The sequence below is a fragment of the Engystomops pustulosus genome, chromosome 5, assembly GCF_040894005.1.
Source record: "Engystomops pustulosus chromosome 5, aEngPut4.maternal, whole genome shotgun sequence".
NCBI lineage: Eukaryota > Metazoa > Chordata > Amphibia > Anura > Leptodactylidae > Engystomops > Engystomops pustulosus.
Window position 1 is genome coordinate 87,353,471 of NC_092415.1, and position 14,234 is coordinate 87,367,704.

Genomic DNA, 14,234 nt, shown 5'->3' on the forward strand with positions numbered 1-14,234 from the left:
AGCCCACAGGCTGAGCTCTCTCCATACACAGTATGTGTCAGCTGTATAATACAGTTGACATCTGTTGCTGCCAGCACAGATTGCGGCAGTTAACCTCAGCATGGTCGATTGTTGCCCCCGTGACTTCATCAGAGGGTGGCCATCGGTTGCCATGGCAGCCTACAGTCTGTAATGATCTCTAATAACCAGCAAATGGCAGGGTATTAGAGATGAGCAGTAAAATTGCTATATACTGCAATACAGTAGTATTGCAGTATATAGTATTAGCAATCAGACCCTGCAGGGATAAAATATCCTGGGGGGTATGAAATGGTAAAAAAAAGTTTAAATCTCCCCTCTTTCCCTAGAACACATATAAAAATAAACCATAAACAGAAACTTAATAAAATAAACATGATGGGTATCACCACATCCCAAAATGCCCGTTCTATCAAAATCTAAAAAGATTATTCCCAGCCATGAACAACGTAAAAGAAAATAGCTCCCAAATGTCAGTATCAACACTTTTCTCCTCCTTTTTCCGTCCAGGAATATTTGAACAAGAAAACGATGGATCAGTCATATAGGTCCCAAATTGCTATAAATTAATACGCCAGCACATACCGCAAAAAATGCCATCTTACAAAGGTCCGTACACCAAAGTGAGAAAGTTATTGGCCTCAGAGTTTGGCAAAATGGGATATTTTTTTATGTACAAAAGATTTTTTTAATTTTTAAAAACCTATATAAATTATACTTTGGGTCGCTACAATCACAGGGATAGCTGTTATATAAAGAGTCATTTGGAGCCGAAATACAACCCGTAAGAACAGAGCTCACAAGAAGAAATGCCAAATGTTTTTTTTTGTCAATTTCACTGCACTTGGAATTTTTTTTCAGCTTTCCAGTACATTGTACTTTTTAGTGGTGTCTTGTAAGATTCCATATACATCTCTGTCAACATTAAGTTATTGCTTTTGGTATGAAGGGAGCAATGAAAAAAAAAAGGATTGAGTTCTGTAAGGGTTAATACCTTACACCAGCATGGTGGAATAATTCAGAAAATCAACTACAAAAGAGATGTCAATTGCCTTTAAAGCATCTAGGAGGTGGAGCTTTTGGCACTGAAGTCAGGCTTTTCCCAGTTCAAAACACTTCCTCCATTGTGATTGACAGCCAGTTACTAGTACCTTTTACCAGGGGCGTCATTTATAGCAGAGGAGTTGCTCTAACGTTTTATGCAGATGATATTTGTGCTCTGATTGCTGCAGGGAATAATATGTAAAACAGATGGCACAGATTTTATAACCTTTTGAATTCAGAATTTAAAAAAATATATTTTTAAGTCCTACCTTTGTCAAGTTTAATGTTTTTCTTTCATTCTGCACCAAAAGCCTTGACTTTTTGTACTCGTCGTAACTGCATTTGGGCTTTAGGGAAGGACAAATTCATAGTTTCAATTTAAGAACCCTCTGTTTTAATGCAGGTCATCTTTGCATACTACTATGTAAAATTGGTGCATTTGAGTTTTTAAATATAAAATTTTACCATTTAGCAGCTCAAAGTTCTGGTGACCAACCAAAATACAGAGCTGAACTGACCCTTGACCTGATTAAAGAATGTGTATCAAGATGAAATATCGGTTACATACAAGATAGGTTCTAGAGTTGAATTTGTATGCAAGTTGGAACTGTATATTTTATAATTGTAACCCCAGACAGAATTTTTTTTGGTCTCTCTGACGATTTGGATTTTAAAAATGTTGGGTGGAATTTAAAAATTCTGGTTATAAGAACCAGAATTAACAATAAAGCTTAATTGTAGACACCTTTTATAACTTATGTCATAGGGCTACAGTGAATTACAAACATCTAGTGGTCGGGTGTGTAAGGAAAAGTTTCCCAAATTTCCAATATACTTTCTGTATCAATTCAAGGTTATGTTTATCTCTGCTTGGGGTGCTGGAATTGATGCAGAAAGTTAATTGGAAATTTGGGAAACTTTTTCCTTACACAAAACATATCAAATATTTGCTGAACGTGGACAACCCCTTTGAGTAGGGGACCGCCTGTATTGTTCAGGAGTATGAATAAAATCTTAAGCTGTTTAAATTTTCTCATTGAATTCAAAATGAATTTTCCTTTTGGTTGAGGTATGGATTAAATATGATCTTTTGACTATTCTTTATTTTTAGGGTTGCCACTGGGAACCAGTAAGATTACAGAAAGAATCTCTAAGTGGTTACAACTTGGAAGGTATTTTTGGACTGTGCTGGACAGAAAGTTAGATCATGTTATGTGAGATATATGCAGTAGCAATTGGATAAAGTTGCTCAATGAGAGCTGCTGAAAATGATCATACCTAGGCTGCCGATACTGACCCTTTTTTAACAAGGCCTTTTTTTTTGTCCTTCAGGAAACAAGTTTTTGATTTTTATCCATAATTGTATTTATTGTCCATTTAACCTCTTATACTGGCTACAAGGACTCTAGCAATTATGGGAACAATTGTCCCTCAGAAGTCCCTGATGAATGTAGAAGTAGTGTGCATACACAGCCGCTGTACTTATCTGCCTCACCATGGAAGTTAATAGAGCTGCTGTTCTACATGTGTGCTCATTGCGCCATTCACACAAACTAAATGGACTGTGTTCTCAAGATCAACAATTAAACCCTAAGGGGTTGTCCAGTCACAACAAGTGAACCAGGGGGTCCTAACATATGGACCCCCATCATTCTAAAAGTAGTCACCCATTTTGTGGATAGAGGGATAACGCGTTGCAACTGGATGACTACCCTTTTAAGGTATTCCCATGAAGACCAGATTCTTCACTCCTTCCTGCACCTTGGGGGAGGGGGGTGGGGGGAGAATGGTGTATCAAACTTTGGATTTTTATTATCATTAAATACATTCTGACAGTTTAATTTTTGGAGAAAATTTTATGTATTGTCTAAAAATGTTTTTTTTGTTTTAACCCCTGTTGAACATCTAAAGGGTTGACACACTACTTAAAGTTGATTTTCCTTGTCCTCCACAATGACACTGTCGGGAGGGATTCCCTGACTCCCCAGGCATCAGTTTCCTGTGGGAAAAGTGTGAATCTACTTCTGCAGAAATGTGTAAGTAAAGAAAAGCTGCTTATCGCATCTGCCTACCTGGTCCCAGTGTCCCTTGGCTCTCGCCACAGCTGGAGGGCTGATGCTGGGAGCAAGGTCTCATTGGTTTGGGTGCCCCCCTCGTCTCCTGACTGAAGTCCTCCCTAGAAGGCAGGACTAGGCAGCCGAAATGCCTGTGGGCTATTGTGGACTTGTGTGACTAGCAGGGGAGGCGAGACTGGGAAGAGGATGAAGACCCTATGGGACTACCCCTGTATTCTATGGAGGCTGCAGACAAAATCCTTAGAGCAGTCCGTTTGACAATGTATCTTGACTAGACTACGAACCCATGACTATTCAAAATGTTCAGGCCCTTGAACGTCCTTAGAAATCCAGAAATGTTCCCAGTATATGAAAATATATCAGGCCTTCTCCTCAGAGGAAAGATCCATAAAAATATGCTCTAAAAGAAAATAACATTTTGATAGCAAAGACGCAGACCACTGGAACAAAATCCCTATAGTAGATGCCCCTATTGCAGGCATCTCAAGAAAAGCGTTTTTACTGTTTGAGAAGATAGGTCTCTTTAAGGATCCCATTGACAAAAAAATCGGAAATCCTCGTCCAAAGAACCTGGGGAAACAACCGCAATCCTCAGGCCCAGTGTGGCCGCAACCTGCATAACCAGGTCCATGTCCTTATGGCTGGAGCAGCTAGAAGAGCACATCTCCAACGGAATTCCCAGGGATGAGATTCTTGCATCTTTTCCAATATTAAAAAAAAAAAGCTATGAATTTCATAGCAGATGCTTCAAAAGATTTAATTCAACTGTCCGTTAGAGCTGATGCCCTCTTCAATATGGCAAGAAGATGTAACTGGATGAGGACTGGTTTGGGAGATGTAAGCTCAAACTGGTGGAAATTCCTTGCAAAGGTGACTGCCTTTTTGGATCTGTACCCAATGACATCCTGGAAAAGGCCTCGGAGAAGAAAAAAGGCCACTAAAGCAACAATTTTACATAGACTGGCCTTTCACAACCAAAATAAAACCCCCGATCAACCTAAGAATGACCCTTAGTACAAAACGTCCCAGCCCTAAAGATTTATACCCAGAAAAGGGAAAGTCTGCTCAGTAAGAGATGATGAAAATCCTGGGGTTTATGACTTCAATGTTACCAGCGGCGGTTGAATGGACTCCATCCAAAACAAGTAAGCTACAGTCTTTTCTCCTCCAAATCTGGGACAGAAGTCCACTATCATTGGGAAAGAAGGTCCTTATCCCCAAAGAAGTAAAGAGGAGCCTGAACTGGTGGCTCTTAAAGGGAAAACTAAGAAGCAGAGTAACTCGAAGACCAGCTGGTGATAACCACAGATGCCAGCTCCTCGGGCTGAGGTGCCCACTGGGGATCTCATCTAGCCCTGGGCCCCTGGGGAAATGGGGTGAACAAAGCTTCCTCGAATGTAAGAGAGCTTACTGCAGTTTGAGGCTCTAACATTTTTTTTCCCGCTTGGGTAAAAAAAAAAAAAAAAAATGGAGACTCAACCCCAATAACTTCTCCCTCCTGCTGGGGAGGTGGGGACTTCCCGTTATGGATATGTTCACCACTAGGAAGAACAAGTACCTAAATTTTGCTCTCTTCATCACTCATACTCCCCATGTCCTGGCCCCTGAGCCTGCTGTATGTGTTCCCAACTTTCGCCCTCATTTCCAGGACCCTACAGAAGATCCAACAAATGTGGGAATCAGTGATCTTCATCTCTCACTTTTTTGGACAAGACAATGGTTCCCGGTACAGGCGGTCCCCTACTTAAGGACACCCGACTTACAGACAACCCATAGTTGCAGACAGACCCCTCTGACCTCTGGTGAAGCTTTCTGAATGCTTTACTATAGTCCCAGACTCCAATGATCAGCTGTAAGGTGTCTGTAATGAAGCTTTATTGATAATCCTTGGTCCCATTACAGCAAAAAATGTTTTAACTCCAATTGTCACTGGAGCCAAAAATTTTTGGGTCTGGATCTACAATTATAAAATATACAGTTTCAACTTACATACAAATTCAACTTAAGAACAAACCTCTGGACCCTATCTTGTACGTAACCCGGGGACTGCCTGTACTACTATTTCAGATGCTGAAAGATGCTGAAAGACCTTTTGTTCCAGAGGCCAATTTACTATCCAGATCTGTGCCATCTCCAACTAACAGCATAGAATAATCCTGAAGGACGGGGGTCTTTCAGACTGCAGCCTTCTAGAGCAGGAAGGAAATGACATCCCGTATTCACCTAAAGTCATAGAATAGTCAGTTCCTTCATTTCCCCTATACTAGACTTCCTCCAAGAGAGCCTGGAAAAAGGCCTAAAACTAAATACTCTCAAGGTGCAAGTGGCTGCCTTAAGTGCCTTCCTGGACATAAAGTTATCTGAGGACTCATGGATTAAAAGGTTCTTGAAAGCATCAGAAAAAATGAGACCTCAGGTACAGCAGAACATTCCTCCTTGGGATCTTTTGGGGGGTCCTATCCCATGTGACTACCACTCCCTTTGAACTTCTAGGAAAGGTCTCTCTGAAACCGCTTTCCTTTCAAAATGGCCTTCTTACTAGGAAAGGCAACAGCCTGGATTTCTCTGATCCTCTTATCTCGTGTAAGCACCCCTATCAAACAATCCTGGATAACAGAATTATCTTAAGACATCACCCCAGTTTGCTTCCAAAGGTTGTATCAAAGTTATCTTCAATAAGATGTGGTCCTGCTATGTTTTTACAACCATCCTACCATCCCAAAAGAAGGAACAATATCACACACTAGATTACAGAAGATGTATCCTGACATATTTGGATGCCACTAAAAACTTCAGAAAGTCAGATCATCTTCCTCTACAATTTCAAGGAAAACGCAAGGGGTCTTCAGCAAACAAGTTTTACAATAGCAAACTCTTATTCTACCATCTCTTTGTCATTCCAACTTGAGGCATTACCTAAACACAACTTAAAGCACACTCTTCACAGGCCATTTCTACCTCCTGGGCAGAAAAAGTATCGACATCAATAGAGCAGATTTGCAGGGCTGCCACATACAAGAATCCTACCATCCTTCTTTAAACATTATAAAGTAGACTTATAAGGAAGGTCCTGTCTGTAGTTGTCCTGCGCTAAATGGACTCCTCTGTCAGTCAGTGCCATTAGGGAGCACAACGAAAAGATGAAAATTACTCTTACCGGTAACCGGTAATTTTCCGTAGACAACAGTGCAAGATATGCCCCCCCCCCTTAATAAAGTAATAAATTATACATTAGTATACATTAGTATAATTGGTATCACTGTACATTAGTACAGTGATTCTCACTAGCGTTTTATGCTTTCTAAAATTCTTCAGATACAACCTTGAGGGGGAGGGACCCCCATTTATTACCTTCATGTTGTTTCCTGCCCCTGTGGAGGCTGGGAATTCCCCCTATCAATGGGCGTTGTGGAGGCCTATGGAAAATCCAGGGTTTTACTGTCATCTAGGCCTGTCCAAAGTCCACTAAAAGCTGAGCAGGTGCCGCTAAATATGGGTTTTTGGTGATTTTCAGAAAGGAGAAAAATTGCACCCTAAATTCTGATCATTCTAACAACCTAGAAAAAGATCCCTCCCCCCCCCCCCCTTTCAAAAATCCAGTTTTAATTTATTTATATATTTTTTTCATTTACAGAGCTGTGTGAGAGCTTGCTTTCAACATGGCAAATTGTACTTTATATTCTATTTGCAACATTTTCTTGTGGGCTTTGGTTTCTACCACTTTCACTCTAAGCTTCAAATGACTTATCTCATTTAATATGTGGGTTAGAACGATCACTAGTGTCACAAATTTATATAGTATTGATTAGTGAATTGTCCACTAATTTTGTATGTGTACATAGACAAAGGGGGAGATTTATCATAAGTCTCTTAGCGCAGAACTGTTCTAGTTGCCCTTGGCAACCAATCAGAGCTCAGCTATCATTTTCCCACAGCTGTTTATACAATTAAAGCTGAGCTCTGATTGCAGAGCAGTTTTACCTCAGAGATTATGGGGAGATTTATCATGAAGTTTCTATCTGTCTCTAGCCAAATATTTTGTAAAGTTCAATATTTGTGGATCTTGATTTCTGAAATATATATATTAATATATAATATATATATTTTTTTTTCAAAGAATGCAGTGGATATAAACAGCTAAGCATACATCTGGTGAAGCCCCAGTCCATAAATAATGAGGAGGTAAAACGCATAAAGATGAGCTTTGAACTTGAGCATGACATTCAGAATGCTGCAGTTAATACCTACGGAGAGGAGCTTCAAATGGTATGTGCACGCTAAAGCATCAGCTGATCATGTTAACCCTGCAATTTCTACATAGAATGACTCCTATACATTGCATTTTTTTATGTGCATGTATTAGATTTCAGGCAATATATAAAATTCACAAAAAAAAATGACAGTGAAACACAGCACATTTTTTTAATTTCCAAACTTTCTTTTTCCAGTCCCTACTTAAGTTGGTCAAGCAGCTGTTTTTTCATTTTTACATGATAACCATCCTATAGCAGGAATATGTAGGTTTCCACTTTGGCCTTGTGCTCGGTGATTATGGATAAATGGTGTGTTTTACTAATCGGAGCCCACTTCTGTTCTTGTGCTGCTCTAGAGCGCACCCAGTATATTTTAGAGTAGATGTTGCTATGCTCAGTAAGTAGCAAATGTTATCAAAGTCAATCCCTAGGAGAATCCCATTGCCAGAGTTGATGTCGAGGTGGGGAGGTTGGATTTTGCTGAAACAAGGTATACTCATTTATTTAAGACTTGTTTTATTTTATTAGCTAAATGATGGACATAACCAGTGAGCCACAGCCACTGACTAGAAGAGAATCAAGTGGAATGTAATGCTGAATGTAATCCATGTGCGCCCCTTAGCATATAGTACTATAGAACTCAAAACTACTTTAGTGAAGTAACAGCAATTTTGACCAAGCCTTGTTTGGTTTTTGTTTTTGTTTTTTTTTGTTTAAATGCTCTCGAAGACCTTTTGGCTTTCTGGCCATCAGTAAAACCTGGATCTAGCAGGATCACTCTACCTCCCTCACTTTGTCCTATGGTGGCTTACGCTTTTCTCACTGCTCTAGACCTGAGAATAGGCGGAAAGGAGCAAGAATACTGCTCTCCCCACAATGCACTTTCCAGTTCATTCCTCCTGTAGCTTCTCTCACTTTCCCATCATCTGATGTCCACACCCTCAGGCTTTTCTGCCCTCAAACTCTTTGTGTTGCTGTAGTATACAGTACTCCCCCTATCAATTCTTTAACGTTGCCTCTTTGATCCCTCACTTTCTATCCTATTAGAATCCAATCATCGTAGGAGAGTTTAACATGGCTTTTAACGCTCCATCTCGTCTCCTGCCTCTCAGCTCTTATCACGAACTAACTACCTCTGTAGGTCTTTTACAACTTTCTGATTCTCCCACTCATAATATCTAACTATCTTCAATATGTAATTTTTCTAATTCTTCCTTTCCACTTTCAGACCATAACCTTCTTTTTTTGTATTACTGTATTCTGTCATTTGCAATAAAATTGATTCACCATAAAATAATCGCCCTCAACTACAAAGCTCTGCATAATTCTGCACACTCATTTCTCATCTATCGCCCATCCTGTGTTCTTCCATCTGAGAGTAATCTTGGATTAATCTCTACCTTAATTCAAACGTCACACACCTCTCCAGGACTTCTCCGGAGCTGCACCAATTCTCTGAAATACCCACAGATAAATACCTAATCTTCAATGTCTTTAAAGGTGCTCTTTAAAACTATCACACTTGCTAACTGCATGAAACTTCAACTCTCTTCGCTAAACCATCCTGTGTCCTCTTCCAGTCTCCTATCCAGAGAACATCAGCTACCAATCAAGAGGCTTCTCTGCAGTCCCATTGTCCTTGGACTTGTATAATGGGTGCTGATGGCTGGTTCAAGTAGCAGCATTTGTATTTATTTTATTCAGTTCCCTTCTAAAGAATGACTGGACCATTATACAAGCTTTTATACCTTGTGTCACCCCTTCATACTCTATAAGCCCTCTTCACTATTGTTCTAAATGAGTTTGTACTCTGTAAAGTAATATTTTTATTTGTCCTCTATGATGCCATTTTATATAAATAGTGATTTATGTCTATGTATAATGTTTTTGTAATTAGGAAGGATGCAAGAAAAGCTTAATCCAAACAAATATACCATCTGCAAGAGCAATTGCTGGTAAGGACAAACTGTATTTGATATGTGATTTGTTTCTTGTGTTTTGTTTTACCCATCACCCTTAAAAACAAAAACATATCTGTTTATTTTCTACATGTAATATCAATTTTTTTTCTCCAAGGCAGCTTGGATATTGCTGTGTATATGGTAGACTCTTCCACAATATCGTATAGATACCATCTGTCCAGGATGAGAACTGACAATGTTCCAGTTCTTTTTGGCAATGTCTTCTCTCAAAGGAGATCAAAGTGTTATACTATACAGTACCACAGTTACGATTGTGGTCTCTCCATTTACACAACTTTCTAGCGCATTGGAGTGTTGAATGCCTTTTAACTTCTTAGACCCAGTTCACTCCTGTATCTGGGCTTTGTTACAATCTCCATTTAACCCTTTCCTGCTAAGGCTGTACAATCCTTGCATGCTTCTGGCAAGTGCTCTCCAGCGGTCATGTCGTAGGTGTGAACCCCTTACACACCATGGTCAAGCATGACTGTGACTTGTAAGAGACAACTTCACCCCATTCCCCCCCCCTCCATGGATTAGATCCTTTCCATGGCAGCCCCAAGGGTCTGATGAGTGCCCCGGGGCTGTGTGATGACTTAAACAGTGAGATCCCTTCCGGGTCTGACTGTAAATTGTCTACATGCCCGACAGGCAGTTCGACACATTAGTAATGCAGTGTATTACTATTGGTGTATATTAAAGTACAATAAACACAAATGCATCAAAAAAACATATTGTTGCACTGCAATGAATCTGAATAATTACCATCCCACACTGAGAACTTGGGCATCAAACTTTATGGTGCAAAATGCAAACTCTCCAGCCAACCACATCCAGTCTGAAAGCCTGATAGGATACTCGGCTTGTGGCTTTGCTTCTGCCACTTCATCATCCAAACTCATGTTCACACAGAAGTGGGTAATGAGGTCTGCTGCGTACTGGCTGTTAAAGGCACTGTAACGGTGTTTGTAGGTTACAGAAGGCATGGTTCCTGGATGGTGGTAAGTTCCATTAGCCTATGCTATGCTGAATTTAAAATGGCATAGTCAGCATTCTGATTAATTTCAGTAGTTTTAATATACATTTAATTCAAATTACCTTACCTGGAGAGGAAGAATGCATGAGTAGATACAGGCACATGCTACTGCTGCCACCCCCTTCTCCAGGGACTCACCATGCGCTGCTGGCAGGAAGCAAGGTAATGTAAATTAAACTATTAATAGCTAATGAAATGATTAATAAAGCATTTTTAAAATTGGCACAGTGTAGGATATTGGAACGTGCCACCAGCTAAAAATCACATTCTTGGGGACGGGTGCGCTATTTTAAGCAAATAATTGCTGGTTAGAATAATTAACCATTATTAGGTATATATTCGAGTATAAGGCGAGATCCGTAATTTTGCCACCAAAAACTGGGAAAACCTATTGACTCGAGTATAAGCCGAGGGTGGGAAATGCATTGGTCACAGCCAGCCAGCCTGCCCGCCCCCATTGTAGCATACAGCCAGCCTGCCCGCCCCCATTGTAGCATACAGCCAGCCTGCCCGCCCCCATTGTAGCATACAGCCAGCCTGCCCGCCCCCATTGTAGCATACAGCCAGCCTGCCCGCCCCCATTGTAGCATACAGCCAGCCTGCCCGCCCCCATTGTAGCATACAGCCAGCCTGCCCGCCCCCATTGTAGCATACAGCCAGCCTGCCCGCCCCCATTGTAGCATACAGCCAGCCTGCCCGCCCCCATTGTAGCATACAGCCAGCCTGCCCGCCCCCATTGTAGCATACAGCCAGCCTGCCCGCCCCCATTGTAGCATACAGCCAGCCTGCCCGCCCCCATTGTAGCATACAGCCAGCCTGCCCGCCCCCATTGTAGCATACAGCCAGCCTGCCCGCCCCCATTGTAGCATACAGCCAGCCTGCCCGCCCCCATTGTAGCATACAGCCAGCCTGCCCGCCCCCATTGTAGCATACAGCCAGCCTGCCCGCCCCCATTGTAGCATACAGCCAGCCTGCCCGCCCCCATTGTAGCATACAGCCAGCCTGCCCGCCCCCATTGTAGCATACAGCCAGCCTGCCCCTGCTCCCCCAGCCGGTGATGACATCATAGTATGTGCCGGTCTGCAGATAACATGGCCACATCTTTGTCGGCTATTACAGAAGACCGAAGACAAGAGGAGCCGTGCCGACATTGGGGAGCCGCGCTGAGCATCGGGTCCGCCGGAAGGTGAGTTTTGGGTTGTGTTTTTTTTTCTTTGACTCCTGTATAACCAAGGTGAGGTTTTCAGCACCTACATAAGTGTTTATATGGTAAGCAGAAAAAAAATGTGTTTGTTTTGTTTGAAACCATTGTCATCGTCCTACAAAAAGCAAACTCTAGATGTGATTATTAAGGTTAGATTCAATTGCCCACATTTATCAAAAACAGTGCAAACTGCGTGTAGAGTGTGCAGTGTATGACTTATGAAATGAAATGTGTCAGACAGTCATAATGAATCAGACACCCCCTGCACTGCTCTGGCAGTGTGCACTTTTTTTTTTTTTTTTTGGTGCACTTTGTTCTTGCTGTAGAATTGTGGTGCATGGTCTGAATAAGCAGTAACTCTTCCCTTTAGGTAAGCACATTTTTTGTCTTGTCAGACAAAGTGCAGCTACAATGCAATATTGGTGCATACACTTTACATGTGCAAGCAGTTTACATGTTCTTTCTAGTGCATTTACAAAGTCAGACAGTGTAATAAATGTGGGACAATGTGTGCATTTATTCAGGAGCTGGTATGCAGTTCTGTAAATGGATTTAAAAAAAAGACTTGTAGTTTCTGACTCCCCTTCTATGTCTGTAATTTATGTTTTTGTTTTCAATGTTTATTGAAATTTTTTTTTTCCAAAGAGGAGCCGTGCCGACATCGGGTAACCGCGCTGATCATATAAGGTTTTTTTTTTTTTTTTTTTTTAAGTGCTGGGGGCAGATAACCCAATCCTGCCATATTTTTGTTAAATACTTTTTGTATTGTAATACCTTTGTAAAATAAGCTTCAATTAGCATGCTGTGTAGTTTAGCATGATCCAATTTAACTTGGATTTCATCAACTGAATTGCAATTTAAGTTTTTGATCTCTGGTATGAAGAGAAGGAAACAAATTCAGATATTTGGATGTCTGTTAATATCTGGTGGTGGTGATGGAGCTGGTGCTGCAGGGAGAAGACTTTTTTTTCGGTCTTTGCCTTCTCCAAGTTCTTCTGGTGCAAGTAGGCGCAAGGTTGTGCAGTTTATACTGGTAGGCCCCAATAGGCCACAAGAAATTTAGGCATTGGTAAATTATATGGCAACAGTCCCTCAACTTTCAATGGATTAACATTACCACGCTCATGCTCAGTTGGAAGTGCAGAGACCCTAACTCTACAATGACTCTCTAAGCTAGGATTACATGGCCCATTCACTTTTCCCTGTTCCAGTAGCAGAGATAGAGTTCCAGATTCACAAGAACTTTTATTGGAGGATGTGGGTGGGGATGATGGATTTTTCAGAAGAGCCCAATGATGACGATGAAACACAACTGTCAACGGCTGTGGCTTTCCGTAATTGATGGTGCACTTGGGAGAATTTTTTTTCTAAATGCAGGTCATTCTTGAGAATTTTCAATTTTTTTGGCGGTGGGTTTCGAATTGCTCTGTTACCTCTATCGAATGTGGTGATGAAGTTGGATTGGGTAGTTTTCTGGGTTAGAATAATCATTTTCTTAGGAAGCAGGCATTCGATTTGAGATGTGTAAGTTCCTTATGTATGCTTGTTGAACGAGCACTTTAGGGTAACTCTTCTTCAGAAACCTGTCAAAGATGCTTCAGCTTTATTACCACACCAGATAAGGAACAAATCGTCTATAAAACGTCTATATAGTTTGATTTTGGGCCAAAAAGAGGAGGCTTTAATGTATTGGGCCTTGAACCGCCCCATAAATAGGTTGGCAAAGTTGGGGGCGGCTCCAGTGCCTTTCTACATTGTATTGACATACGTGTATCTATATATGAACTAATATTTTAGTTTTATGAAAATCATGATCTTTATCATTCCCTGCATAATGGGCGGAACTATGCTGATGGACAGATAGATTATCCTATCACACAGTCATCACCCTTCTGACGTACTTCCCAAAATAGGACTGAGGCTTTACACATCTATACAAATTTCATTCCGTGAACATCATTAGATATTCATTGCTTTTATTGTAACCTGATGAAGGCACTAGTTCAACGATGAAATGCGTAGTTTTATTTTATACTTAAAGGGCACCTACCACCACAAATCTACCTATAAAGGTAGATTGGGTGGTAGGTGGATCAATGGGCTTAAAAGGGCTATCCTCACGTCCCATTGATCCACCTACCACCCAATCTACCTTTATAGGTAGATTTGTGGTGGTAGGTTCCCTTTAAAACAATTAAAATGAATGAGAAGACGCGCTTATGATGTGGATGATCTTTACTTGCTGACTCCAAATAATGGAGAGAAAGTGGAAGTTTGGCCCACTGCATGCATGAGCTCTGGTCCTGTTCACTGGTCCATTTATAAATAGCTGGCCTTTTAAATGCGTCTATTCAGGCTGGTGAAGATTGACCGCTTAAAAGATCTGATGGCAGTGGCAGGAACAGTATAGTTTTCCAGTTCCAATTAAATTCTCTCTAAACATATGGGTGTACATACCCAGTTATTTACAAAATCTTGGGTCCAGCACTGAAATTTTCAGCATCTTTCAGGGAGCAATTGAATCCTGGGTATCATTCAAGAAAACCTAAGCTTTCTATCTCTCTAATCTTCCCCATCCACCTCATGTCAAAATCACAGTTCTGACAAACCAGTTTCCTCATCAGGATAGAAAAATGGGTCTTG

At 41.0% G+C, this 14,234-nt stretch overlaps 1 protein-coding gene across 4 annotated transcripts in view; it reads left to right on the plus strand.

Annotated features, from left to right (window-relative positions):
• SYCP2L (synaptonemal complex protein 2 like) overlaps positions 1-14,234 on the plus strand; it is a 109,888-nt gene that overhangs the window by 43,078 nt on the left and 52,576 nt on the right. For 3 of the 4 annotated variants that reach the window (XM_072152588.1, XM_072152590.1, XM_072152591.1), the window contains exons 14-16: positions 2,174-2,234; positions 7,255-7,403; positions 9,288-9,345. In XM_072152588.1, the coding sequence (XP_072008689.1) occupies positions 2,174-2,234; positions 7,255-7,403; positions 9,288-9,345 (268 nt within the window). The remainder of the gene's footprint in view (positions 1-2,173; positions 2,235-7,254; positions 7,404-9,287; positions 9,346-14,234) is intronic. The other variant, XM_072152589.1, reaches the window with a different exon arrangement.